Raw genomic sequence first — 26,531 nt, 5'->3', positions numbered from 1 at the left:
TCTTAGACACTACTCTTCTGCCAGTCACATATGCAGTTTTGTTGCATCTCCTGCCTCCATATGTCATCCTGCTGCCACTAATGACATCCTGCCAGCAGCAAGCTATTGCCTGAGAAGCTCCCAGGCTGCTCACAGGCCAGCTGCCTCATCCTGCCAACTACCAAACAGCTGCTCCTGTCCTCCTATAGGGTTCTCCAGAACATGGCTCACTGTACATTGTCATATATTGGGAATATCAATGCTGTGTTGCAAAGACATGTCACACATTGAACTGTGAGGATATAATAGATGTTTAGGGTATGACAGGTATAGTTGTTCAGACTCATTTTATTTTTAATGTATTCATTGGGAGAATAAGTAAACTTCAGCATACTCCTGACATGTACAATTGTACTTTGCAAAAACCTTCTAATAGCAGTGAAGAGAGAATTAAAGATGACGTATAAAGAAGTTAAGCACCCCAAAAGTAGTGGTTTTGATCTAGAATCAAGCAAATTGATAAAGATTGCATGAGTAATACAAGTAGCTTCTCAGCGAGAGATAGCCTGCAGTAATTGGAAAATAAAGTGATGGGAAACTCTCCTACCTCTCCCCAGCCACTAGAAATGAGTTTGCACAGGATATGGCAAGGCAAAAGAACAGTGTAATTTTGAGTTCCATGCAAGAATCTGGAACAGCAGGAGGTTAAGTCATTTTCTTTATGATTTCAGCCTTAAATATTAATTTCCACCCACAGCACTATCAAAAAGACAAAGATAAATGAGAAAGTTCTGAAAAAATCCAGGAAAATAATCAGCAGCTGGAGGGCCACATTTATTCAGAAATACACACGTTTAACTTGTCCAAACCTTAAGGGTGATTAAGGGGAACTCATAATGGACAACTTCTGGAAAAGAATACTTATTGCAAGTGAAAAAAAAAACCAACAGGTCACAGGCTACCAGAGATCCTTCTGCAGCCACCAAATCACCCTTGTAACAAATCCCAAAATAATGCATAAAAGTAAGAGTTGCATTTACATTCTAAGAATCAAGCTTGGTTCTCATTTCCTCAGAAACTCTTTCAAATATTAACCTCCCTATCTCTACCATATACTTAAGTAAAAGGTAGGGATGCACACACACACACACACACACACACACACACACACACGCAAGCAAACTGCTGTGGATCACACTGACTACTCAGTGTTAGTCACCAAAGCATCCTTCATTCACACCCAGATCCATCTGTTACACTCTCCATATAGCACACTAACAGGCAAGATTAGGAATGAGGCTCATGGGTGGGCACACTGTGTACATAATGGTATGTTTTGAACAGGACAAAAATACGCAACTTAAATTAAACACAAGCTAAAAGAAAAAACAACTGCTCCATGACTTGAGTTTATACCTTTCTTCGGGAAAGAAGCAGAATGTTTTCAACCTTTCCAAGTTTCTGAGATACCCTATTGCTTCTAATTATTTAGACTGACACAAATAAACACTAGAAGTTCAGAGTCCACAGTGAGAGAGCCAAGCAAGAAGAACCAGATGAATTACAATTGACCAAGAAAGAGGAGCGGGCACCAACAGCATTTCAAGAAAACAGGAATTTGAGGCAGACAACACAAAGCTTTAGTATCATGATTGAGCTCCCCTACTCCATTCAGAGGAACGACCCTATTTGCTGCTTGTTACTTCTTTTGGAAAGACACAGTTTTGAAAGGTTATAGAAAGAAGGGCCACAGACTGTGCACTCTGCCACACTGGACCTTGTAGGATATCATCAATACTTTCTTTTTCTTCCCTTAATAATACAATGTTCAGTTCCAGATTAAGAAGGCCACGTGGCTCTGAATTTTCCCCAGTCTGTAGGGGATTTTGCAATGTAAGACAGTTGTTAGCACAGATGACTAAACAACTTTCAGCCTGACAAGGAATACAGAATTATCATAGAAAGTACACTAGAAAAAAATTGTTTAATTGACCTTTCCAAAAAGTCAACATATTAACTGCATGAAAGGCATGACAAGTTCAACAACTACAAAATGTTCTTTTTCTTTAAAAAAAAAAAAACAAAACAAAACAACAAAAACCAAGCTAACTTGGTTACTGTCAAACATCAGTGAAGTGGGCACTCAAAACTGCATGTTCATCAGTGTTACAAAAAAATTCTTCTGACAATTTTTATCTGATGATTAGATCAGCCTACTGCTGCAAAATTAAGTACAACACTTGGACTAGTGGTCTTCTACAACTTAATGATTCTATAACCCTACACAGTGGGTTAATGCCATCACAAAAGCAGTCCATCTCTGCTGTGAATGGAAAAAAGGAGTTCTACAGAGTTCCCCTTAAAGGCTTCCAAAATACTACCACAAAGTGGCTTAGTTGTCTTTACAAGCTCTTTTACCTGTTTTAAACACATTGTTTTCAAGAATTTCTCAACTTGAAAGGAAATTAGTTTCTACATTTAAGAATGTTTAATTGTTCATGCTATACAATAGGACAAACTCTGACAGTCAAGCATTCAAAGCATCAGTTTATTCTACAGGCTGAGACAAGTACCAGTAGAAGTTAAACATTTCTGACTCCTTGGAGCCAAATTTAATGTTGAGCTTTCCTCGGGAAGAACAAATAAAGGTCTACACCCTAGTTATTCATATTTATGAACAAAATCCTATCACTTATCTTATTACCATAGTTCCAGGGAATGAGATCGTAATCAATACTTAAAGATTGGGACACAGAAAAATGTAAAAGGTATTTGGATGCTATTCCAGCAGTATTATTGAGATAGGATTTTCTTTAAGAAGTGAAGAAAGAGCCAACTACAGCACTTTAAGCTGTACATTAACTTCATCTAACTTTTATATTGTAAGAGTTAGGGAAGATGAATTACAGCCACTGTGGCTGAGGACATACCAACTTCTCCAACAACCAAGCGGCAATCCATGGTCCATCATACAGCTTCACAAAGTGAGAAGGGAATGGAGCGTGTGCCTCATATGCTGATTCCAGGGTTCTTCATTTATATCTCCTTAAGGCCTCTCTGTAAAACAGAGGACATTTCCTTGTTATTAAGTTAAAAATGAATTTTGTTTCATTGAATCTTTCATCAGTGTTTTCTAATATTATCAGAGGGACTCATTTTAAAATAAGGCTTTGTTAAAAAACATAACACAAACAAAAGTTCTATATAGCACAAAACCCCAGATCCTGAGAGTCACTTCTCATTATAACCTCAGTAAAAACAGATGAGTTGATTCTAAACTTAGAAGTTCAGCGTTACTTAAATTCACTCAGCAAATCAGGATGCGTTTCCAACATTTTTCAGATGTTTGAAACATTACGTGCCAACACTGTTTTTCTTTGTTGCTCAAACTAGTCAGGTCTTAAAATACATATTTTCAGCAGTAGGTGGCACTGTGAAGTTTCTGGCTTCATAATTATTCTAATGCAAGATAATATAAAATGTTATGCAGAGACATTAGAAATAATTTCATCAAAATGTTAATAGACCATTAACTAAAAACATAGCCTAATCTCTCCTTTTCCCTATCATTTTGAAAGGAGCATAAAAACCCTGGTCTGCCTGAGCTCAAGGTGCGAAGATAAGGAGAAAAGAAATTAAGTAAGGAACACAAATGAAATATATAGTCAACACTCTTTATCTAGCCTGGCCAGAAAGTGCCCTTTTTCTTTTTTCACCCCAGGCTCTAATCAAGCTGGTTAGCTTTACACAGAATTTCTGCTCTGTGATACAATCTACACCAATACCTAAGATTCCCGTGTGCTTTTATTTTCCTTTCTATTAAATAAAACATAGAGAAAATACACCTTCATAGTTTCAGAGCAATTTTTCAGGGACTGACATTGTGCATTACTCATTTTGTGCTAATGTGTTCTATCTTTCACTTTCTATTTCTTTTACAGTATTGAAGAAAAAAATAAATCAAAAAAACATCACTAGCATGGGGTCTTGAGCTGGGAGCAGCTCTACTCAAAAGAGTTTTAAACTGTGACACCAATATCTGCTGTAGAGCTCAGATCCTCCAGAGACCGCAAGATACAACTGAAATACTACAAAGCACACCAAAATACAGCTTTGACTCTGGTTTTCCACTGGAGATTGTTCATCATCACCTTGTGTTACCCCTCCCTGGAACTGCAGACATGGTATTGCGAGAGGTACTTCAAAACAGCTTGTTCATTCACACATGCAGTATGTGTTCTGCTTAGATGCCCTCAGTATATTTAGTGGCTCCATGGATGCATTTTAACTTCCACTGCAAGTCAAGTGCTTCCACCGTACCTCATGGAGTTACTAAACATGCATATTATCAGCCTACTTAGATTACAGGTTCTTTCTTCAAATGGATTTCACATAACTAAAGCAAGCACATTCTACATTTTTGGGTAGACACCCACTTGCAACAGATGGATGCAAATAAGTCAGTCATGCCCTTGCACCTTGTGAGGCAATTGCAAAAAGCAAAACAACCACTGCTGTACATTGGCAAGTTGAACTAGCACAGCACAAGCATTGTGAACACTCCATGCAGGCATACTACATCACTCTGGAGAGAATCTACAGCAACACCTCAGCCTCAAACCACACAAGCTAAACAATTGCCTACAATGGAAAACTTCAAACAATAAGTGTCTTAACTTCACATTACTTGGTTATATTACAAAGGAGCTTTAAAAACGGGTACAAAGGATCAATCAAAACTTTTAAGTGTGAAACTTTATTAAGAACATGCTTCATTCTAAAAAACATTTTTAGAATGAAGAATTCCTGATACTTATCACATCACTCCCACGTTAATGCTTCCTTAGAAAATACCCCCTAGGCAATCTGCTCAGGATGTCCCTACCTGAGCAAGGGGTTGGCTCAGATAACCTCCAGAGGTCCTTCCCACTTCAACCATTCTGTGGCTGAAACACACTGCCAGGCAGGTTATAGACAGGATGACAGCGGTGATATCTTTTCAAACCTATATTCAGCACACTAAAGTGATCAAATATTTTTCTGCTACTTGAATTGCAAGTGGAACCCAGCTTACTTTCTGACACAAGTAATTTATTGAATAACTATAAGTGAATTAAAACATTACAATAATTTGATGACTATGACATAGCAGGAATACAGGCCTTTGGCCCATCAGCTCTGAAGCATTGTCCAACTTCCCAGTGTACTATGTGTTAGCTGTTACTCCTAAGGAACACAATACATTATTAAGTGCATACTAAAAAGCTATGAAATCAAATCTTTGTCATTAGCTATTTAGCAGAAATATTATCAAGGCATCACTGAACAGACAAAGCCTAAAGAACTATATCCAAAACAATTTGTGCGCATCAAGCTCCTTACCTATTTTGAAACGTTGGTCACTTACACAGCTACAATAAAGAAACAGATCAATACAATATGAAAGCATTACAACAAAAGCACACTGACGGATGAATCAACACGATAGAAAGGAGCTATAAAGAAAAAGACTGCTCACCCATTTCAGAAGATTCTAGGTTTACAAAGAAAAGCATCACCAAGGAAAAATCTCCAGAAAAACATCCTTCCCTAATAGCAGTCAGCCCTTAAATGAGATCTCAGTGAGGTGCAGCCAGGCTCCAACCTTCTGGTCGCACAGCTGAATTGCCTTCACCTGTGCTTCCAGAGCTGACTGGGTCCTTTCCCCAGATGATCAATCAGTGCTTCAGGTAATGACTTGTACAATCAATGGATATTAAAGATGCATAACTAATGCATGTTAAGATGTTATAATCACAAAAAGAACAAGAGAGTTAGGCAAAGTAGACTAAGATAATACGAAAGAATAAATGGAAGGCTTATCCCTATGCTAGGCTCACCTACAAAAAAAAAACACCAAAAGAGGAGATCTCCAGACAAAATCCTTCCCCACTCGTAGCCAGCTCTTAAATAGGTCTAGGAGGGGGTGCAGCCAGGCTCCACCCCTTCCGGCAGCACAGGTGAATTGCCTTCACCTGTGCTCCTCTGGCTGACTCATGGCTCGCCTCAGGTGATCAATCAGAGTTCAGCAGTTCCCATACATGACTCAACAGTCCCCATACAATGGCATTCCTCTGTCCTGAAGAAGAAAGCTGACAAACACACAAGTCTGTAATGCTGTGACAGTGTTGTTCCACCTTCCTGCTATTTGTGATACATCTCCACACCACTAAATGTCTGTACAGTAGGTCGCGTCCAGATTCCACACGGTTTTCTTGTGATTTCCATCTTTTTTTGTGTCAGGGCTGAATTCATTGTTTGGCTAGATGTAGATGACACCCAGCAAACACTGCATGAAATACATCTGGATGATATTCAGATAGGCAGCTGTGCTAAATCACAGGCAAGAGCCAGGGAATGTAAGACTGAAGAGAATCATGCAGCCATATAATGCCTTAGGTTGGAAAGTTTCTTCCAAATCACCCTGCTCCAACCCCCCGCCATGGGTTGGGTTGCCAACCACCAGATCAGGGCCCAGGGCCCCATCCAACCTGGCAGTGCCTGAGCAGCTGTGCCAATGCCTCACTGCCTTCTGAGTAAAGAATTTTCTCCTAACAGCTAACCGAAATCTCTCCTTTCCTAATTTAAAGACATTCCCTCTTGTTTTTATCGCTATCAGATCATGTTAAAGGTCGGTCCCTCTCATGCTTTTGAGTTCGCTTTAAGTGCTGGAAAGCCCCTAGGGATCGAGTTTTCTTCTAACCCGGTGCCGTGCCAGTGGAACATCTGACGGAGGAACGCTGACATCCGATAGGACGGGCATTTCCACCGCATCTCTCTAGAAAGCATCACGTGGGAGACTGGGGTCTGTAAGTCAGCCGGCTGAGCCATGCACGCCAACGGTTTCAACACCCGTAGTATGAGCGGGGATTACAGTACAAGAAACCACAGATACCAGGGAATTACAGTACTTTGGGATGAGACCGTGACGTATTAGGAAAGCACGTGCGGAGGGGGCACGATCAGAAACAGTCCGGAAAGGTGTCTGTCAACGTAGCAGACTGCCCACGGCTCGCAGCCGTGGTTTGGGACGGGCATGTTAGACAGAACAAGAAAAGAAGGGGAAACCACACACCTGGGGAACGCACCGCCGCTGCGCCCGCGCTGAGGCACGGACGGGGCTGGCCGGAGCGCCGCGCGCTCTCCTCACACAAAATCCCGCCGCCCGGGCCCGGTGCCGGGGGAGGGCCGCGTTCCCAGCACCTCCGCAGCCGCCGGGAAAGGAGCCGCCTCCGCGGGCACCGCTGAGTGGCTGCACCGAGGCGGGGCGGAGCGCGGCGGTCGCCGCTGGCTCGGCCCGACCCGGGCCGTCCCCGTCTCCAAACAGCGTCGGAACGAGAGCTCAGGCGGTGCCGGCAGAGCCGCGACAGCTCCGCGCCGCCGTTCCCGCGTCCGCGCCGTCGTTCCCGCGCCATGGAGATCGAGCTGCCCCCCGCCGCGCAGGTGAGAGCGCAGCCGCCACGGGGCGGGCAGGAACAGGGGGCGCCCGCGCCCCCGCCTCCCCCTCCCTTCCTCGCGGCCCGGCGGTTGGGGAGGGGCGGGCCGGGCGGTCACGCGGCCGGCGGAGCACGTGGTGCCGCCCCGCCCCGGGGGCAGCGCTGAGTCACGGCGGGGGCCGGGCCCCGCCCCTCCGGTACTTTCCTCCCCGCCCCCCTCCCGGGCCGGGGTCTCGCTCTGCTCGCTCCGCAGTTCGGGGCCAGGTCAGTCCGTGGCGAGGGGTGAGCTCGGCCCCGCCCCGCCCGCTTGTCCGGTTCCTTTTTGCGGGCCTCCCGCTGTCACGCGGCGTTCAGTAGGGGCAGTTGCACAACCGCGTGTCTCCCGTCTCGGGTTGGCCCTGGGGTGCGGGGTGAGAAGGGCGCGGGAAGGGCCGCGGCAGCGCTGTGAGGGGCGGTGGGGCCGCGGAGGAACGGGCCCCGCGCCTCTCTGGTGTCTGCGCCGCCCTTTTCTGTGTGGGCCGGGCGGCTCTTGCGGCATCTATTGCGGAGCCGCCTGACTGCGTGCTGCTGCTTCGGCCCCACTGCCGCGGTTTCTGTCAGAACTGTTGTGGAAAGGTGCTGTGTTTCTGGATAGCTAATGGGTTATTTTCTATTGGTTAAATGGTGTGCTGGATGGGATTCGTTCGGGATGTTGTCTGTTACTAACGACACAGGTGTCAAAACACTTGATAAAAGCACTCTGGAGCAAGAGTCAAGTTCATAAAAGTGTTATGTTCTCATGGTTGTTTCCTTCTTTGGTGAGCTTGAAGGTACTGAAATGACTGAGCCTAGTGCTTCTAGCCTTGTAAGACAGCACGACAAGCTTATCAACTCTCACTAAATGCTGAGCTTTGTAAGAAGGTGAGCAGAAAGTAATCCTGCTCACCTTCTCGTGTGAAAAATGAGGCCGCATGTTGTACTTGCGAAATGTGGAGACTGGTGTAACCAAGTACTTGAGTACCTGCTTCAATATATATAAGGGTTGGTGTTTTTTTGGTTTTTTTTTTTTTTTTTTTTTTTTTTATATACCTAGAAAGGGGTCTCTAGCTCCGTTAGAAGCATCTCTTTGGTCTGTAGGGCTTTATGCAGGTATTACACATCTGGTTCTGTGACACTGTGTTAGGTTGTCTAGTGAATGGGTTGATTTTCTGTTCCCTAATAGTTTGTCCTTTCCACATGATACTGATTATGCAGGAAGTAACAAATGAATACACCACTCAGGCCTGGCAACAGGCCTTTGATTCTTTTTTTTCCTCAATAACTCTGTTAAACAGAAATGTCTGTTGAGAGATTAAGTTATCTTTATAAATAGCTATTTGTCCATCTACGTATGCAGATGCTCTTCAGTGTAGGAAAACATCTACATTTTTCACTGTTATCTGGGAAGGAACTGAAGGCTGAAGGAGCTGGGTGGTTCAGTCTGAGAAGAGGAGGCTGAGGGGAGGTCTCACAGCTCAATGCAACTGCCTGAAAGGAGGTTGCAGCAATAAGGATGCTGGTTTCCTCTCTTGGGTGATGAGAGATTAAATGTGAGGAAACTGCCTCAAGTGGTACTGGGGGAGGCTTAGGTTGAGTATCAGGAGCCCCACGGAAGGGGTGGTTAGGCATTGGAACAGCCTGTCTGGGGAGGTGGTAGAGTTGCTGTTGCTGGAGGTATTTAACAGACCTGTAGATGTGGTTTAGTGATGCGATGTTGGATGGATGGTTGGATTTGGTCTTAGAACTCTTTTGCAATCTAAACGATTCTGTCATTCCTAAAATGGCAGATAAGTGTTGTGGAAGAAATAGATGAAAATATTACAAGTTCTGTCTTAAGTAGAAATGCATTTTGTTAGACTCTCTTAATTCTGGTGTGCTTACCCTGATCCCATGCTGTGCTGAAAAATCTTCATTCAAAACTTCAGAATATCTTTCAGTTAAACCAGTTGAATACAATGTAGTGCAGTACCTGGAACTGAAAGGAATGTTGAATAATAAAAGATGACCATGAGAATCCTTTTGATGGAACATCTAATTGGATATCTTATTACTGTACATGTCTATCATATGGACACTGTTCTGTATGTTTTGTCTTTAAAATGTGCTGAGAATTTACACTGCATTGGAAACTGGTTGAAATACAAGGAGTTAGTTGCATTTGAAAATGGGACTTCAAGAAGCTTGTGGTTAGAACCCAAAGTAGGGAAACAATTTGGCTTTGGGAGTTTTATTGAAAAACATGTGAAAGAGACCAAACTGGAATGAAAAAGAACATTAAGTATAAGCAGAGAGCAGCTGGATGATCTCATGTGCTTTAAAGAACTTGAGACATTTTTATAGGAGTGCGTGGGTGGTTGGGAAGCTTTGTGTACATTTCCCACTAGCGTTCATGGGCAAGAATAAATTTTGGCTCTCTGTCCGTTACTTTTTTCTTTTTATTTTTTAAATTGAAAAAAGCAGAGAGTATAACATTTATCCTAAATACGAATACAGAAGGTTATGTATCATTCTGACAGCCAAAGCAGTGTTAAAATTGTCAGATTATTATTAGCTATTGTTACCCCTGAATGCTCTTGAGTTCTTGTGTTTTTTTTCCTCTTTGTCTTGAATTTGCAGAGCAAAATCCTGTCTGCTGCTTTTGTGATCCTGACTGAAATTAATGTAGCAATGGCACATTGAGCCTTCTTTAATGTTGAAAAGCCACTGATATCTCTGTGCAATATGCTGGAGTTTGTGAGATCACCGGAAGTGGAAGGAGCTAAATAAGATGTTCGTTCTTTCATTTCCTCAGTCTAGCCTTTCATGTCATTTTTCCTTCTGCTAGTTGTCAATTTTTGATAGATTTGGTCCTCCAGAAGAAACAGCAAACTCCAAAACAGCAAAACCTGCCACAGTTTGTCTCTGAGGAATGTCTAGGATGCGTTGGGTTTTTCTAAAGGAGGGTGAAAAAAATTGACTGCACATCCAGGAAAAGGTCCGTTTGGAGGAGGCAGAAGGACAGAATATAGACTTTCTATCTTTTGTAGGCTTTCTATACAAAATCCAGATGAGAAGAGTAGATGGATACCAGCTGAGCCCATGCTTTTAACACCAGGTGTGTCCTTCATTGAAAAGAAGGAATCTGATTTTTATTTTTTTCTATCTAGAACACTGCTTATTTCTTTTTTTCTTGGAAATTAATGAAGACAAGTTCTAAGATCACTAAACTGTTCATGAAAATTAGGCCAATTTGTGGAAGTGTGATGTATTTGCAGTAATTGTGCTGGCTGTGGTTAATGCAGAACAAGTCCAGGCAGGAACCTGTTGGCATGAATTAAATATTAATCCTCTGCTACTGTGTTTGAATTCCAGCCAGGCAAAAAGCCCTCTAGAGTCCCCAGGTTAATCACCTAGTTAAAGTTTGTTTTGGCTTCCACCTCATTCCAACCCTAAGTAATCCATTATTCTAATAAAATACATTCCTAGTGAACTTAAAGCAGTTTCAAGTCTGTTCAGTTTTCTGCCATGGGGCATTATATCCAAATAGGACTTTGTGCCGTGGAATTCAATCTCAGGTGAAAGGAAGAGAATACAACACAAGGGTCAGCTAAGTTCTTTTCTGCAGTAATCTAGCTTAACTGGTTTTAGAAACAATTCATCTGCCATTACGCAAATCGTCTTATGTAAAGCAATGAAAAGTCTGGTAGGAGTAGTTGAAAGTCATGACTTCAAGGCTGTTTTGTCCAAAGATGACTGATATACAGCAGTAAACTGAAATTCAGTTCAGGGTTGCTCAACAGTAATAGCTTTATGGTGCATTTGTTTATTAATGTAAACTATTAAAGCATCCAATAAGAAATGAAGACGGCAAAATTATCACTATTATATTTGTGCTAAAACATGAAAGATTTATTTTAAACAGATGCAGGTGAACCATAGGATCATGGAATGGTTTGGGTCAGACAGGAACTTCAGTTCATCCAATTCCAGCCCCCTTCCATGGGCAGGGACACCTCCCACCAGCCCAGGCAGCCCAGAGTTCCAGCCCTCTTGGCCTTGAGCACTGCCAGGGATGGGGCATCCACAGCTGCTCTGGGTGTGTAACTCAGGTAAAGATAGGCTTTGTGTGCTTCTGACTTTGCTGCCTGGTTCCTGTTGACTGTATATGAAGAGCAGTAAACGTACTAGTCAGTTAATAGTGCTCAAGGTTCTCTTAAGTGTGAGGGCAGTATTATTATTCTACAGCACTTCCAGTAATGAAGGAAGAGCAGGGACAGTTCTTGAGGTTTCTTTGCATTAGAGGCTTTTGAGTATACTTTTTTTAACCATCATTAGAAGCAGCAAAGCATGCCATTTTAATATTAGTTTAATTTTGCCATAGTATACATAGCCCTGCAGTGCTTGTTTCAAATAGAAGCAGAGTCTCTCAGAATCAGAATTGGCACCATTAACCAAATTAATATTTAATTTATCCAAGGTATGTGTAAGACATGTAGTAAGGATAAAAAAAAATTATTTGAATCCTTGAAAAGGATTATTTGAAAAGAGGATTTCGTCTTGTGGAGCCCCTTCTGTTTCCCATCTTCAGCCTTTTTGATAAAATACTTGCTCAGTTCTCTCTGGCCGATGCTGTCTTCTGCACGGATATGCTATGTATTTGTATGTGGGCTTTGTGTCTGACTCCTAATTTCTACTGTAATGTTCATTTTATAAGAGTTACTTCAAAGTATTTTGATATGCTAATCATGGAGATGTTGGAAAGCTTGTAGGGGTTAATAACAGTGTTAATAACTCATAGTATATGGTAAAGTTGGTGCTTTTTTGTCAGCTATATTGGTAGTCCCCACTGCAAGTACTGCTTGGCAAGACTGTAATAAGATGGGTTTAACTTAAATTGTACCCACTTAAGTTTTGTGGTTTTTTAAATATACTACAGATCTGGTTGAATTGTTTCATTAGCTCAGTTTGGATTTCTGATCTTGGCCTGATTACCTGCAGCTTTGATACTGAAAAGAAGGAATATAAAATAATGTTTATTTTTAGCTAAGTAATCATAAAAGCACTCTGACTATAAATGTTTCCTATCTTCCCAGTTAAAGTAAATCATTTCAAGAACTATGTTTTCGTTGTTGATGCTGTTACAGTACTGAGACAGTTGAGACCTCCCACCCTTATACTTGTCTTTTGGAATATTAAGGCTTTTAATCTAAGTTCTGTGGTATTATTATGAGCAGTGAAATTAACAAAGTGGAGAAAGGAGGAGAAACTTGTTTTAAGTTTGGTGTTGCTGCAGCAAGTTATGTAAGATCAGTTTGAGACGGTCACTTTCAAACCTTTCAAGGAAGTATCTTCTGCATGGCTATGGAACGTCAAGATACCAATTTTTCCTCCCTTGCCCTCACCTCTGCCTTGCAGTATCCAAGTTTTATTGTTGTTTGCTGTAATGGTATTACATGCTGTCTTTGGTAAGTATGAAAAAATCCACTTCCAAAGGCTGCTTGCAAAACAAAGTTTGCAGGTTTGACAAATTGGCTCAGAAGAAGCTTGGTCGATAGTTTGCCTTTAAGTAGAAGTTTGTTTTACGATTAAGGGTGTGCCTGTTTGCTATGTTGGAAGTTCATGCCCACAAAATGTTGAAGCAGCTACTTTTCTTTAACAGAGCTTTATGAAAAGTTGCTCTGACTTTGATTTGCTTCCTGCTCAGATCATCATGGCTGTTTAGCCATAAGGAGCTAAGACAAAGGTCCAGGAGGGGAGTTTTGCTTGTTTGAACCCTGGGAGTAGTATTGGTACCTCCCATCTTTATTGTTAAGAGTGGAGCAATTCGTGCATTCCTTTGGCTGTCTGAAGGTCCCTGATGGAGTTGACCAGCAGCACATGACTGGTGGTGGTTGTGCTGGCTGGTCCCGATGAAATGGCTGGTCTTTGTCTGCTCCACAGCCAGTGTTTGCTTCCATGTCACCTGGGTGCTTGGTCACTTCTTTCTGTCTTCAGGAGTTATTTCCTCGAGTTATGTTATGTTGGATAAGAAAGCTGAGCTCTGTCCTAAAGCAGGGTATTTCCAGTTTGATTGCCTGCACTGTGCTACCAGATGCATGCTTTGCAGTCAGTTGGGCAATAAAGTGATGGGTGAAAGACAGTGGTGGGCCTGGATAAAGCAGCTTTAGAATCTGGAGCAGCTCAGCTGGGTAGCAGCTTTTCAGGAGCTTCATTACTGGGAAGAGAATGCAGACCTTCATGGTAGAGGTCAGTCAAGGTATCTGGGTGCAGCATTGCATCCCAGCTCATTGTACTAGCACTTGTCTTCACCAGTGTTGCAGAAGCAGTGATGGATACGCGCCAGTGCAGATGATGTAGTCATTAAGTGGCCTTGGAACAAGTGTGCTGTAGATCCTGGTGCAGTCTTCTGTGATTTATTTGACGTGAGGTACATGGACATATTTTCTCAAAGCTGTTGTACAGCACATTCTTTCTTTTCCTAGTGTAGATGGGCCTTGAGCAGGTTTGTGTCAGCTGAGGAATTTCTGGGACGTTGTCCCCCTGATCCTTAAAAAAATAAGTCAAACTTGAGACTTTTCAAGTAAGTAGAATTGAAGATGAAAGTAAAATGCAGTAATAAAAATGGTAATAGCAAAATAATGTACCAACTGCTGACAGCTGGTCTTCCAGATTGTTTATATTGAACTCTTTGTCTGTGGAAGTGCACATCATGTTCAGGTGTCTCATACCTATGGATGCTGAACCACAGCAACTTCTGATACTCTGCTTTATAATTTGTAATTTGTTTTGGGCAGTTGAACTAGAATATGATAGTTACTAGTTAATCAACAAGTATAAATAGTTGTGACCCAATGGATTTTTGCAACTCTTTGGAATATTCTCCAGCAAGACTTGTAATCCTTAGTTGTCTCTCACTTTAAGTTTGTAGTCAGCGTGTTCCGCTTGGAAATCCTTGTCATGCAGTAACTGCTGTGAGCATCTCTAGGTATCACACAATCCCTCTGTTTCTTTTTGCTGGTAAAATGAAGAACAGGAACTTTTTAAATAATTAAACTTTAATGGGTTTGTAACAAATTGCAGAAATATTTTAAGCTCTGAAAATTTTAAATTGAGTTTTTCTACCACTAAGGCCAGAGCAGTATAATAATTTTGATTTCAAACTTAAGCTTGGGATGGGAGGTTTTGATGAATTGTGCATGTATGTAGCAGGGATGATGAATAAGGCCTTACAAAACGTGAATAGTAATGGAAGAATAAACCCCTGTGAGTAGTGATTTACCTTAATGAGATATCAGCGTCTCATTGTCTGAATTAATTGAAGTCTAGAGAAATTGTAGTCTTGAAGTTTTTACTTGCATTTTGCTGTAATCTAACTATCCAAGTATTTACTGAGGCATGAGGAACTGTTTTGGGCAAAGACCAAAAACAACTCAAGACCAAACCTGAAGCTTACTTTTGCATTCCGTATTTTTTTTTTTTTCCCCCAAATGATCAGCAATTTATTTTATTTTCTTACTTTTGCTTAACAAATCGGTTAAGCAATTATAAAATATTATAATTATGGTTATATCTGGAAAGCATTTCCATTTTCTATAATGTCTTATACTGGAAAAAGTCACCTACAAATGCTGGTTTTAATAAGAGTCTACTTTTTAAAAAAAAAAAAAAAGAGGGGGGGGAAAAAAAAAGCCCCACAACTTATTTTGCCTAACTGGGGCATTTGGCACACAAACTTTAATTTGGCAGCAGATATGCAGGGCAGTTGCACTTATGTTCTGCACTGTCCTTCCGCTGCTGATAGGCAGCCTGCAGTGTGCTGGGATGTTTCACCCTGCCCTTAGAGATTAGACGCTTTCTTCAGAGGCAGCAAGGTAAGTCTGTTTCTTCTCAACCCTTTCTGCCCTCAAATTGGGAACGCTGCAAATAATTTCCCTTTCAATTTGTTATGCCAGTTAGTCTGACTTTTACAACAAAACCCACCTGTTACTTAAATGACAGTTAGTGTAGTTATTCCCCAAACTCGGTCTCTCTCCCAGGTACAAACGGCGTGCAGAAAGAGACAAAAAAGGGTAAACTACCTCCTTGCACCCCCAGGCATGAGGAAGAAGGTGCTTTTTGCAGAGCCAACAAAACAGAAGGAACAAATGGAATGAATTACAAATTTTGAACATTGTCATTGGGTTAATCTACCTTGGGAAGAGCTCTGCCTTGCCCCGTCACCACCTCTTCTGCACTGAGCTGGGAATAACATGGTGGCAGAGAAGAAGAACAGAGAGCAGAGAAAAGGTATAAAGATATCTTTGGCACACGTTACAGGAGGCATGGCAGGACCTGTGGGAGTGTTTAATCTGTCCTTCAAAAAAAATGTTTGTGATTATACAGGTGCAAGGGAAAGGGCACATAGTTTGGAGTAAGACTTTTAAGCTGGGGGTATGAGAACAATTTGTTTTCAGGTATTTTCTTTTACTGCACGGTAAAAGGCAACTTACTATGCTACTTCATTGGATGTAGAATAATTAAACTTGCAGTACTTTTTTGAAGGAAGTTTAGCTCTCTTCCTTATTCCCTTGGCAACCTGTTGTCTTTATCAGTGTTCAACATTTCCCTTTCAGAAGCTGCAGTGGAGTACCTTATCAAGCTGCACCTTGTGGTCATGGGAGATAAAATGTTGCAGCTCTAGAAAATGTCTGAAGTGCTCTGTTGCTGGCCTCCAAATGGTTGGTGCAGAGCACTGAACCAGTGTGTGCTGAAGGTTTTAACTAAGTTAACGTTTATAAAGCCACATATTTACATAATAAGTGTCCAAGAGATCAGTTCTGTGGTTTTTTTTTTTCTCCAGATAACAGATGCAGTTATTAACTAAAAATAAATGTTTAACAGAATGTGGTGAGTGCTTTTGGATTTATAATTTCTTGGTTTTCTGTAGTGTTCTTGCAAGTTGAATACCCTTGTCCCGTGTCTTCCTTCCCCCCATATACTTAATGCTTGTTTGCTTATGGGTAGAAGACATGTATCGATGAGTTTATTATTTGTGGCAAACAATCTTGTTTTGGTCATGGCTGCTGATAGAGTATACAAGGAAAAATGTGTGATTGCCTGTACCTTGTTCTTTAGGTACATTTGTCCATTTCATCATGAGGCTGAAGGAGGCAGCCCTATTATAACCATCTGTACAGGCTGTGAGCCAGAGAGCTGTTGATCTGGGTGGAAGGACAGAATTATCAGTGGAGTTTGGAGATGGTAGTGTTCTTTTGAGAGCACAAAGAATTATTGTGTTTATAGGATTTGGTAAGAGTTGTAAAGCCATTTACCTACTCTGGTTCATGTCTTGGGAGATGAATTGGCTCATTTTGCTCGCAGAGTTCGTAATTTGAGTACTACACATAACTTCAAAAAGCGAGTGGTAGATTGCACAATGCACATGGCTTCACTTTCTTATATGGTGGTGTTCCTTGGTGGATTTACTTTTTTCAGTGGAAGCTGTTGTGTCCATATAAATGATAAATTGGCACACAGACACCTGACAAGTTGTCCCTTCTTGACCCTTCTTGTTTCAGTTGCTTAACTGTTTAGGACTGACAAGTTGAAGAGTTTCCTGAAGCATTCTTGGGCATTAATGATTTTTAGAGGATTGCTTTTTGCTGATAAGTTTGTGAATTATAGTACTTCAGAAAATGAACAAATAAAATCTATCTTTGCCTCAAACTACTGAAAAACAGCTTCCATCCTGTATCTGTGTGTGGCTAAAGGAAGGAGAAAAGCTGTACAAACTCCCTTTATGGAAAGGTAACAATGATTTCTGTGATGCTTCATGTAAATATGGAGAGTGTATTTTTGGTCATCAGTGCACAGTTGAGCTGTATTGTTATTTACTGAATTTTTTCTTTAGTATGTCATTAGTGAAGGTTGTACGTTGTGTCAAATAAACCATGTAACCATGAATCATTTCTTTGGAAGGAAAATGTGCTATGCTAAGCATGCATCCTCGAATATGTTAAGATTTTGTGTCCACTGATGAGCACTTGGATAGCAGTATGTTTGGGCCTTTTCTGTTGTGGTGGATTTTTTTTAAATTCCCTTGTAGACACATTCAAAAAGAAGGGGGGAGGAGGGGCAGAAGGAAAATGAGCTATGGTGGACTTTTCTCTCTCTTCATAATTTGCTGAAGGGTAATTGGAAGTACATGGTTATCATCTAATTTCTCTAATACACTCTAACGTTGAACAGTGCACTCACAGCATGGACTGATGCTAAATAACCAGCATTCGTTATCTATATAAATTATGTATGTGAGAAGTGCATGTAAATTGCAAGACTCTGGTCCACAAAGGTATTTAACACCTGTGCCCCATGGAGGTCAGTGGGAAGTAGGCAGTGTAACTGCTGGTTGTGAGCTGCAGCACGCAACATGGCACAGCTGGCCACCTCTAGAGCAAGGCTTGCATTCCCCAAAATGTAACCGTGTAGTTGTGGACTGTGCACTACTGTGTGTTGATGGGCACATTTTCTGGAATTGAAGTTTGATTATGAAAAGAAAGAAGCAGCAAGAGGACAAGGAAAATGTGAAACTTAGTTGGAGAGACAGTGTAGAGTGTGGGTCTGATATGACTTCAGTGCTGTTGGGGAGCGCTATCGTACAAATTGTTTCTGAGGTCATGCAAGCCTTTTTACCTGGGAGTTAGAAGTACTCTGTGGAGCAATGGCAGTTCTCCCCTGGAGTCCAGGCTGCTCCTGCAGACTGTTTGGCAGATGATATCCGTTTCTGCCTCAGAAGCAGAAAACTGAAGTCTTGTCAGATGGCACGATTTTCTTTCTGTTCGCTGTTTTTGTTGTTTAATTCTTAAGAGCATACAGTGCCTCATTTCTGACATTACAGACTAAAACAGTCTGCTGTTCTTATTCTCAGGCTTATATTCTTTTAAATCGATAAGCTGCTTGGTGAGTTCTCAGAGTCTGAAAGCATCCTAGCTCTTTGTCTCAGCTTCGTTAGTAAGCACGCAGGAAGTGTTGTGGTGCAGCCTTATGGAGTAGCTGTCTGTGTTGGTGAAGGAGGGCTGATAGATGTGTGTTGGCACTGCAGTTAGTGAACCTCTGTGTTTTTCTAGCCCACGCAGACGTTGCAAGTGCTTGCTCTTGTAGTTTGGCCCACGAAAAACAAAAGAGCTGCTTGTGAGATCAGTGGATGGAAGCTTGATGAGACATGCTTCTTGTAACACCAGAGCGTGCAGTTTCTATATGCAGGCTGTCATATAGCTGTAGTAACCCATCTGGTGCCTGTCCCTATAGCTTGGCCAGCCGTCACCAAAATGACAGCTAAATGGAGGCCTACCAGTAACATCTCATTGGAGTGAAAACTTACAGCTCAAGAGTATAAATAATCATTGAGTGTATTTTGATCCAGAACAGATGCACTCTGTTCTCATGTTTGGCTTGAAAATACTTTTTAGCAAAGTGTAATCCTAGTGAAGTCAAAATAGTGGCTAATAGGTTATAACCCAAGGTTAACACAACCTAATAAATGTTATTTACAGTTTTATTATGTTCTTTACTCTGTGTGCATCTTTTCTTCCTGATTTGTTTCATTGGTCATAAGAGTGTGCTATAATTTGTCTGGATCATGCTTCCCAGATGACTGAGCCATTATTATAAACAATCCTCTCCTAGATAAACTAATGAGTAGTCTGTGGCAGTGTCCACACATGGTACATGCCTGGCTGGGTACAGCAGGATAGCCTGAAGATCATCATTTAACAGGTAACTGTTTCCCAACTACTGTAGGTTCCCTATATAAAATGAACTGAGAAACAAAGGCTTCAGTGTTCCTCTGACTGAGAGATCAGCAGTATTTTCAGATAGAAATTACAACTTTTGTATTGTTACTTAACTGTAGGTCAAGGATGTTTTTGTTGCTGTTGTATACATTACAAAATTCAACAAATGCTAATTTTTTTACAATGAAGTTTTAAATTGAGAGGGGAAAAGAGCAAAGCTCTTATTGAGACCAGCATTTCCTGAAATGAAATAGACTTCTGGCTGCTGTTTGAATGCCTTTCAAAATGGAGTAACACAGTGCAACACATGGGGATTAGACAGCAGCCAGAAATAAAGGCACAACAGAATCACTCAGTTTACTTGCTGGGGCAGCAGGGCAGAGTTTTATTGATGGATCAAACATGTAAAAACAAATACACTGCCTAACCCACTCTTTTATAAAACAATCCCGTGTTTTTTTGCCAGCCTTCCAATTTCATTGTGCAACTTGTGCAATGGATTGTAATTTGTATACATACTCACTTTGTGTTCTTATTGACTTAATCGTTTTGTAATGCTGCTGATGAAAGAGTAAAGAAATAGCAAGTAAATGACTCTATTAAACTGAAAGAGGAATTCAGAATTGGAACGGAGGGGACTGCAACACTCATACACCAGCCAACTATGCTGTGGAAAAGTGATGTTGAGATTAACATAATGTAGTTATGATCTAAAGGGGAAAAGGGAAGAATAGAAGCCACCAAACTAAAATAACACTGCAATGAAAACATCTAAGATTCATTGTTTTTGACAGTGATGTTCCGGTAAGCAGTCTGGGACTCCAAGAGATTTAGGATCAAGTTCAAATAAGTTTTTGGCTTTTGCATAGCAGCCAGGTTAGTGCTTATAAATGTGGGCATCATTAGATTTGTAAAGCAAAGCTCACTGTTATTGGCTTACAGCGTTAGACTTCACTTTGTCTTTTCATTTAGGCGAAGGCAGAAATAGGGGATAGAATACAAGACACGTTTGGCCATGGGTGCAGAGAATAACACTGAAAACTAAAATACCATACAAAGACAAAGTAGTGATGTCAGGTTTAAAACTGTTTGCATACTGTAAGCCATGCAAATGAGACACTGCATTTGAGCTTTTTTTTTTTTTTTTACTGAATTTTTTAAAATGTTGAGGGACAATTTCACCCCTGGAAACCACGTACTATATATTAAACTCAATGTATAGCTGCTTTCCAGAAATCAATTAAACAAATTAGAAGAACACAGCTGCTTCTGAAGCATGTGAGAGAGTGCCTAACAGTGTTCTGCAAAGGTGCTGCAGAATTGCCTCTGTTGTATCAGAAGTGGATACTTCATGATGCACGTGTGCCTTGCTGACTGCTGAGCCAGCAGCAGGACATCATTCCTGATGCTGCACCCTGAGCTAGAAGGGACTGCTCTGAGGCTTCTGTGCACAATCTGTGCTGTGAGTGGCATGGACGTGGAGAAGGATTGATTTTTGCAGAACAAGAGAAAGCTGTTGTCAAAGAAAAGCAGTTATCTGCCATTTATGTACCTTCTTTTCCTTCTCCTTGCTGTCTGTGATTATTTTTTCTTCACTCACAGTGGTCTTGATATAGCGCTGGCACTAGGAGTTTGCAGCTTTAGGGGTTGGAATGGAGGTAGGTCTGCACATGCATGACCACGAACATTCTAAAACATCTGTTCTTTACTGCAGTTACATTCTTGCTCATTTTATACTCTTCAGGCTTGAAGAAAGCTGTTTTTTCACTCCTGGAAAATATGTGAGGTGTATCTTGTTCCTAACGGTTTGGAAAACTTGCTTACTATAGCATTTATCTCATGGGAAAACCATTGGAGAAAAAACAGATCTTACAATCATAGCCTTTGTTGATATCATTCCTAGAAAGTGCCAGTTCAGGTGAAATAGGTGAATTGATTGCTTCTCAGGGGAGTTTCTTTGTTCTGGTAGGGGCAGTGCGATGGGCCGTGTCCTGGATTGCACTTGCAGAGGAAGGCTGTCATTGCAGCCAGCCACTGTTTGTCCCACTCCTTGTTAGAAGAATCACAACATTCTCGGAAACTTTCTTAAGAATGCTAGACAATGCAGCCAAGTAGTTTTTCAACTGATTTGATTTATAAGAGTAGATTCTGACAATTTGGCATGAATTAGGAGTGCCTGCTGGAATACAGTGGGAGCTACGGTCTGAAATATGAGATGTATGTTAGAAGAAGACAGAGGCTAAACACTTGTAGCTAATGAAATACCAGAACTTCACTTCCTGTCCTGGCAAAACATTCTAGAGCTTTCTTTCTTAAGTAAGAAGATGAAATTTGCTTACAAATATTTATGTTTCAGGGACTGAGCTTATTTCGTTTGTCTCTGTTGGGGCAGAAGAATGTCCTGAGAAACATGGCCAGCATTTTTTTAGCTGGCTTATTTATATAGACAAGGAGTGGAAATTCTCTCACAGCATTTGTTCTGTTAAGTTTTATCTTTCCAATCCTTTTGAAATCTTTTTTTTTTTTTTTTTTTTTTTTTTCCAGGTAAGCTAGCCTTCTGGGTCTTAAAAAGAGGCTGCTGACCAAGATATCAGGTAGCCAAAGATGATTTAGGGCCAGGAAGAGCAAACAGGCATCATGAAGCTGAAGCAGACAGTGTCCAAGCTGTTTTGATCTCGTGTTTGTCCCGGCACTGCTTGGAGGAAGGTCTTGGCGAAGACTGAGACAGCAGGCAGCTCCACAGGTGGCCGGGGCCTTGACCGTGAGGATTCATGAATCACAGGTTGCTGTCTTATGGCTTTGTTTGGGAGCTGCCTGTTCCATCACATTTGCAAATCCTAAATCCAGACATCTAAAATTGAAATTGAGCCTCTCTGCCTTCCAGCATAAATAGCATATGACATTCTCTTTTCCCTGTTCTTAAGTGCTGCTCTTCTGTTTGTTCACTTCTCAAATTAAATTCTGTTCTTCGTATTTCCAGTTGTAAGGCACTGAAAATTGTGGCCAAGCTTTCAAATCTCATTGTATGTTTGTAAACAGTAGTGGCGGTGGGATAATTTTATCTGCTTTCTGTGCTTTCACTGAAGCAAAGGACTTAGGTGTCTGTGATTGCAAGTCAATTACAGAGCAAAAACAATTAGCTAAGTAGCTTACTTCGATAGAGAATTGCCAGTATGGAAGATCTGGAATACAGGAAACAAATCATTAGTTACAGTGATTTCAGAAATCATATGAAAAAATGAAATAGTTTATAAATCATGCTTGAATAAAATCATTTCCTCTTGGGGATGATGAGGGAAGGATGTTCAGCTGTTGTTCCCACTGCTTTTCTTAAGTGGTAAGAATGTTTCCAGTTCCTCTTAGTCTTGCTTTATTATTTAGTCTCCTTCCTTTCATTCTAGTCTAGGAGTATTTCAAGACTTTGGTCTTCACTTCCTGTGTGGTATATTGAATACAGCAGAAATGTAAGGTGCTTTTTGTTCATTCCTTTCTCTTCCTGGGACACAAATGGAAAGTGAGCGGTACTTTTCCAAGTTCTTTCTGTGAATAAGCTACAGACAGGAATGCTTTCTTATCTCTTGTGGGGTTGTCTTCTGTCCTCTCCACTGGATGTATTCACCCTGGTGTGTGGAATATTCTCTCTTCTTTAAGTTAAATTCTAATGGATCATGGGAAACCAAAGAGGCATGACGTGGAAGGATGAGCATTTTGTGAAAACTAGGAAAAGGAAAACTAGGAAAGATTTCATTCTGTGAAATAACACAAAACCAGGGTCTCTTTCCTTTGTTTACCCAACTGCAAGTGTGTTTGCTTAGGAACCATAAGAGTTAATTGTCAAACTTTACAATGTAGTGGGGGATTTTCTCATAAAATGTATAACAGACTCTGCCCAGATGGCAAATGCTGATATGTAAATTTAAAACATGAAAATTTCCATTGGGGGCCAGATGGTGGCTTAATGTGAATTGTTTAACATTTATGTGTATCTTATCAAAACTGCCTTTATATGCCCAAACTAGGCTGTTGGTATGGTGGGGAGGGCATATCACTAAATGAACAGAAAAGCAAATGTTAATGCAAGGCACCTCTTGCTAATATGAACAGTGGGAAAGCAAAGCTTGTCCTTCTCTGCTGAGGGATGCCCAGTTCCTGGAGATGAGGCATTCAAAGCTGAGTTGGAGGGGACCCGGGCAGCCTTGTGTAGTGGTTGGCAACCCTGCCCATGGCAGGAGGTTGAGGCACAATGATCTCTAAGATTCCTTCCATCCTAAGCCATTCTGGGATTACGTGGTTGTCTTTTGTTTACAAAATTGTGAAGAAAATGGGAGAAATAAAACCGCTGTTCATCTTCAGAGGAAAAATACTAAAATTGTGTTATTCTCCCCAAAGTCGTAATTACTACTGTCCAATATTTCTAATAAGTACCTTAATGTATTAGTGTATTTCCTCTCAAAATGGCCACTGGGGTTCAGAGGGGAAGAGCCAAGCCCAGAGCAGGGGGAAGTGCTGTCCATGAAATGCCTCCTGATGGCAGCTGTGTCCTCGTGCCGGGCAGGGCTGGCTGCTCCGGCCTCTCTCGCTCCTGCCAAGGCGGCCACTTCCTCTGATGCAATCCAAGAAATTACACAAGGGAGAAAGGAACAAACGGATGCTTGTGGACTCGGTCACGAGGGCCCCTTGGAGCGCTTACAGTAAGCAGGCCTGGTGCTGTGGGAGGCAGGGACCGAGCTGTGCAAAGCAATGCCTGACTGTTGCTGGCCAAGCTACCACCAGGCTCCCACTGCACGCCGTGCACTGAGTGCAGATCCCTGCTGCTGCCTCCCTCCTAACCAGCCTTCTCCACCCAGCAGTTTGTGTTGAGTCACCTTAAAAATTAGAGGGTGGCTGTTTCACAGGCAAAAACCGAAATGCCTTTTAGTGGCTTTGGAAACATTGATTGCCAAGTGTATGGTCGCTGTGTGGTGCTTTCGTGGTGAAAGGTAAAAATGCTTCAGTGATAGACCTAAGAAAGAGTGCCTGCACTCACCTGTGGGTGCATGCATTTGTGCGTGTCAGTGTCAACAAGGCTGTGAAGTGATTGGAAGTGGGAGGCTGAAAGAGCAAAATTGCAACATATTTCAATAGACTGCAATTTCTTTTTTAGTCCTTTGCTGTCCCTCATGCTGGGGCTGTGAGTCACCCCCCTGTGAGTCACTGGTCAATGGTGGCTCCATTAAGTTTGACCTGGGGCCTTGGCCTAATGCCCAGCACTTCTTATTTTCTTGACAAGGGCAGTATCACTGAAATCATTGGCTGAGATTATAGATAAATGTTAAATGGCAGGTTATATTTAAATCAACATGCTGTTTGATGATTTTAAATATTAGCTTACTGAACAGGAGAACGCTTCCTCCATGTAACCCGTTCATGAAGAGTAATTACTTACTAGTATTTAAGACTATAATATTACTCTGTTCGTAAAGAATTTTTCCAAGCTGAAAATAGCAGTAATCTTTCCCAGTTAAGTGGTGATCATTAAAAGCAAACAAACAAATCTTTTTAGCTTGAAGTGCCACAAGATAAATACATTTAGAAGTTAAAATTAAAAAAAAAAAAAAAAAAAAAAAAAGAAAGCTCCTGACAGGCATCTTTGTCCTGAGCAGAGGTGCAGCACTGCTTAACAAAGCCGGAGATAAGATACAGGGCTTAACGTGGGCCCTTGAGAAGCAGTGACATTAAGTCAATGCTGTGCTATTCCTCAGGCAACAGCCCACGCATCAGGCGTGTTACAGTTTGTTCCAGTTCCACAAGCAGAGCTGTGCTGCCAGAGCAGGGTGCAGCTGCAGTGGTGCCTGCCATGCACAGCACCCAAAGCTCCTCAGGCTGTACCTCAGGCGGTTTCACCCGAGGCAGCATGTTTTTCTGGCTAAGGAAAATGTGTTCTGCCTTCCGTACCTCTTTTTGGATCGCTTTCATATTTTGTGATTTAAACAGAAACCACGCAGCAGTTCTGCTATTTTGTGCAGTAGTCTGCTGCAACTCAGTGAGAGAAATAGCTCTGCTAATTCACAACCTTGTGCATTATACACACACACAAATCTTTTTAGTAGCATTTGTAACAGTGCCTGGTAGATGAATTATTCAGAAGTGAGCCCTAAAATCCAGATCCTGCAGTTTTATCCAGAGCATATTGCAAATGCTCCGAGACTAGGAAACAGTTTAGAATCTGCTGCAGAAGGAGACAGTGAGCAGCTGGTAAACTACTGGCCCTTAATGAAGCTATATCATACTGCAGCATCTCCAATTACTGCAGGACTTAATTAGTTCATTTTACCCTCCAATCTGGAGAGACCAAACATTGTCTTGGGCAACCGCTGCAATTATTTCAGCTTCTTCATTGCTGGCCATTAAAGCTGAGTTTGGTGTCTCCCAGCAAGGTATATTAAATATGCCTTAGATGTCAGAATGCCTGTGTTGTGTTACTTGGGTATTTCGTGTAACTGCCCAATGGTAGAAGTAGTTTTTTTAGCAACCAGTTGAAGTACATCATGTAATGTGTGTGTATGAGGATGAATGGTATTGAATTGTTAATGAAGAGATTATGGTCTGCTCTGATATGGACTCCCACTAACGCCATCGCTGTTGTATGTTGTAGGTTGTATTCATTTTGAATGGCAGTGTGACGTGGCATTTAGGTTAATTTGTTTCTGTGCTGGAAAATACTCTTAACAGGGAAGGAAATGTTTAATTTGATATGGTGGAAAACTTAATGTACCTTGGGTGTAACTGCTCATTGAATCAGTGAAGTCCTGTTCATGTGAAATATGATGTTTACATACTTGTAGTTGCAGTGAGCTTTTGGACTCCTTTCTCAGCCAGTGTGATAGGATGCAAGAAAACAGCTCTGGCAAGTTGTGCCAGTGGAGGTTTGGGTCATGCATTAGGAAGAATTTATTCATGGAGAGGGCAGTCAGGCACTGGAATAGGCTGCTGTCATGGCTTTGGCAGGAGCGGAGCTAATTGTTGATTGATGATTTCTATGTGGTGCACTTTTCTTACAGAAGAAAGCAGTCCAAACTTCAGCACTGAGAAACAGTTTTAACAGCATAAAAATATGAAAAATTAATCAGAGCCCAGTTGATTAACAAAGTTTGACACTTCTTGATATGTGGCTTATACTCAGCTCCAAACCAGTCACACTTACAACGTCAACTGAAATTAAGCTTTGAATTACAAATTTTTAGTGATAGTCTTAATAATTTTAAACAAAAAAAATAAAAAGTACTCCTGCGCTGTTGTGTTAGGTGGGCACTTGGAACCAGGTTATCCT

General features: G+C 41.4%; 2 protein-coding genes across 10 annotated transcripts in view; one reads left to right on the top strand and one right to left on the bottom strand.

Moving 5' to 3' along the window:
- Positions 1 to 7,202, bottom strand: part of AGPS (alkylglycerone phosphate synthase) — an 83,157-nt gene extending 75,955 nt beyond the window's left edge. The window contains exons 1-2 of the mRNA XM_048953133.1: positions 7,094 to 7,202; positions 2,910 to 3,036 (exon numbers count right to left, since the gene is read on the bottom strand). The gene's annotated coding sequence lies outside the window, so the exon portion shown is untranslated. The remainder of the gene's footprint in view (positions 1 to 2,909; positions 3,037 to 7,093) is intronic.
- A 102-nt stretch (positions 7,203 to 7,304) lies between these two features.
- Positions 7,305 to 26,531, top strand: part of NFE2L2 (NFE2 like bZIP transcription factor 2) — a 30,667-nt gene continuing 11,440 nt past the window's right edge. For 2 of the 9 annotated variants that reach the window (XR_007378581.1, XM_048953135.1), the window contains exon 1: positions 7,305 to 7,461. Coding sequence is in view for 1 of the 9 variants with exons in the window: in XM_048953135.1 (XP_048809092.1) it covers positions 7,432 to 7,461 (30 nt within the window). In the remaining 8 variants the exon portion in view is untranslated. Of the gene's footprint in view, positions 7,462 to 7,588; positions 7,719 to 7,902; positions 8,070 to 15,192; positions 15,323 to 15,487; positions 15,738 to 21,766; positions 22,005 to 26,531 lie in introns of those variants that run through there. The other 7 variants (XM_048953138.1, XM_048953139.1, XM_048953136.1 and 4 more) reach the window with 7 other exon arrangements.

This window comes from Lagopus muta, chromosome 8 (genome assembly GCF_023343835.1).
Source record: "Lagopus muta isolate bLagMut1 chromosome 8, bLagMut1 primary, whole genome shotgun sequence".
NCBI classification, from domain to species: Eukaryota; Metazoa; Chordata; class Aves; order Galliformes; family Phasianidae; genus Lagopus; species Lagopus muta.
This window is presented reverse-complemented; position numbering and strand designations above follow the sequence as displayed.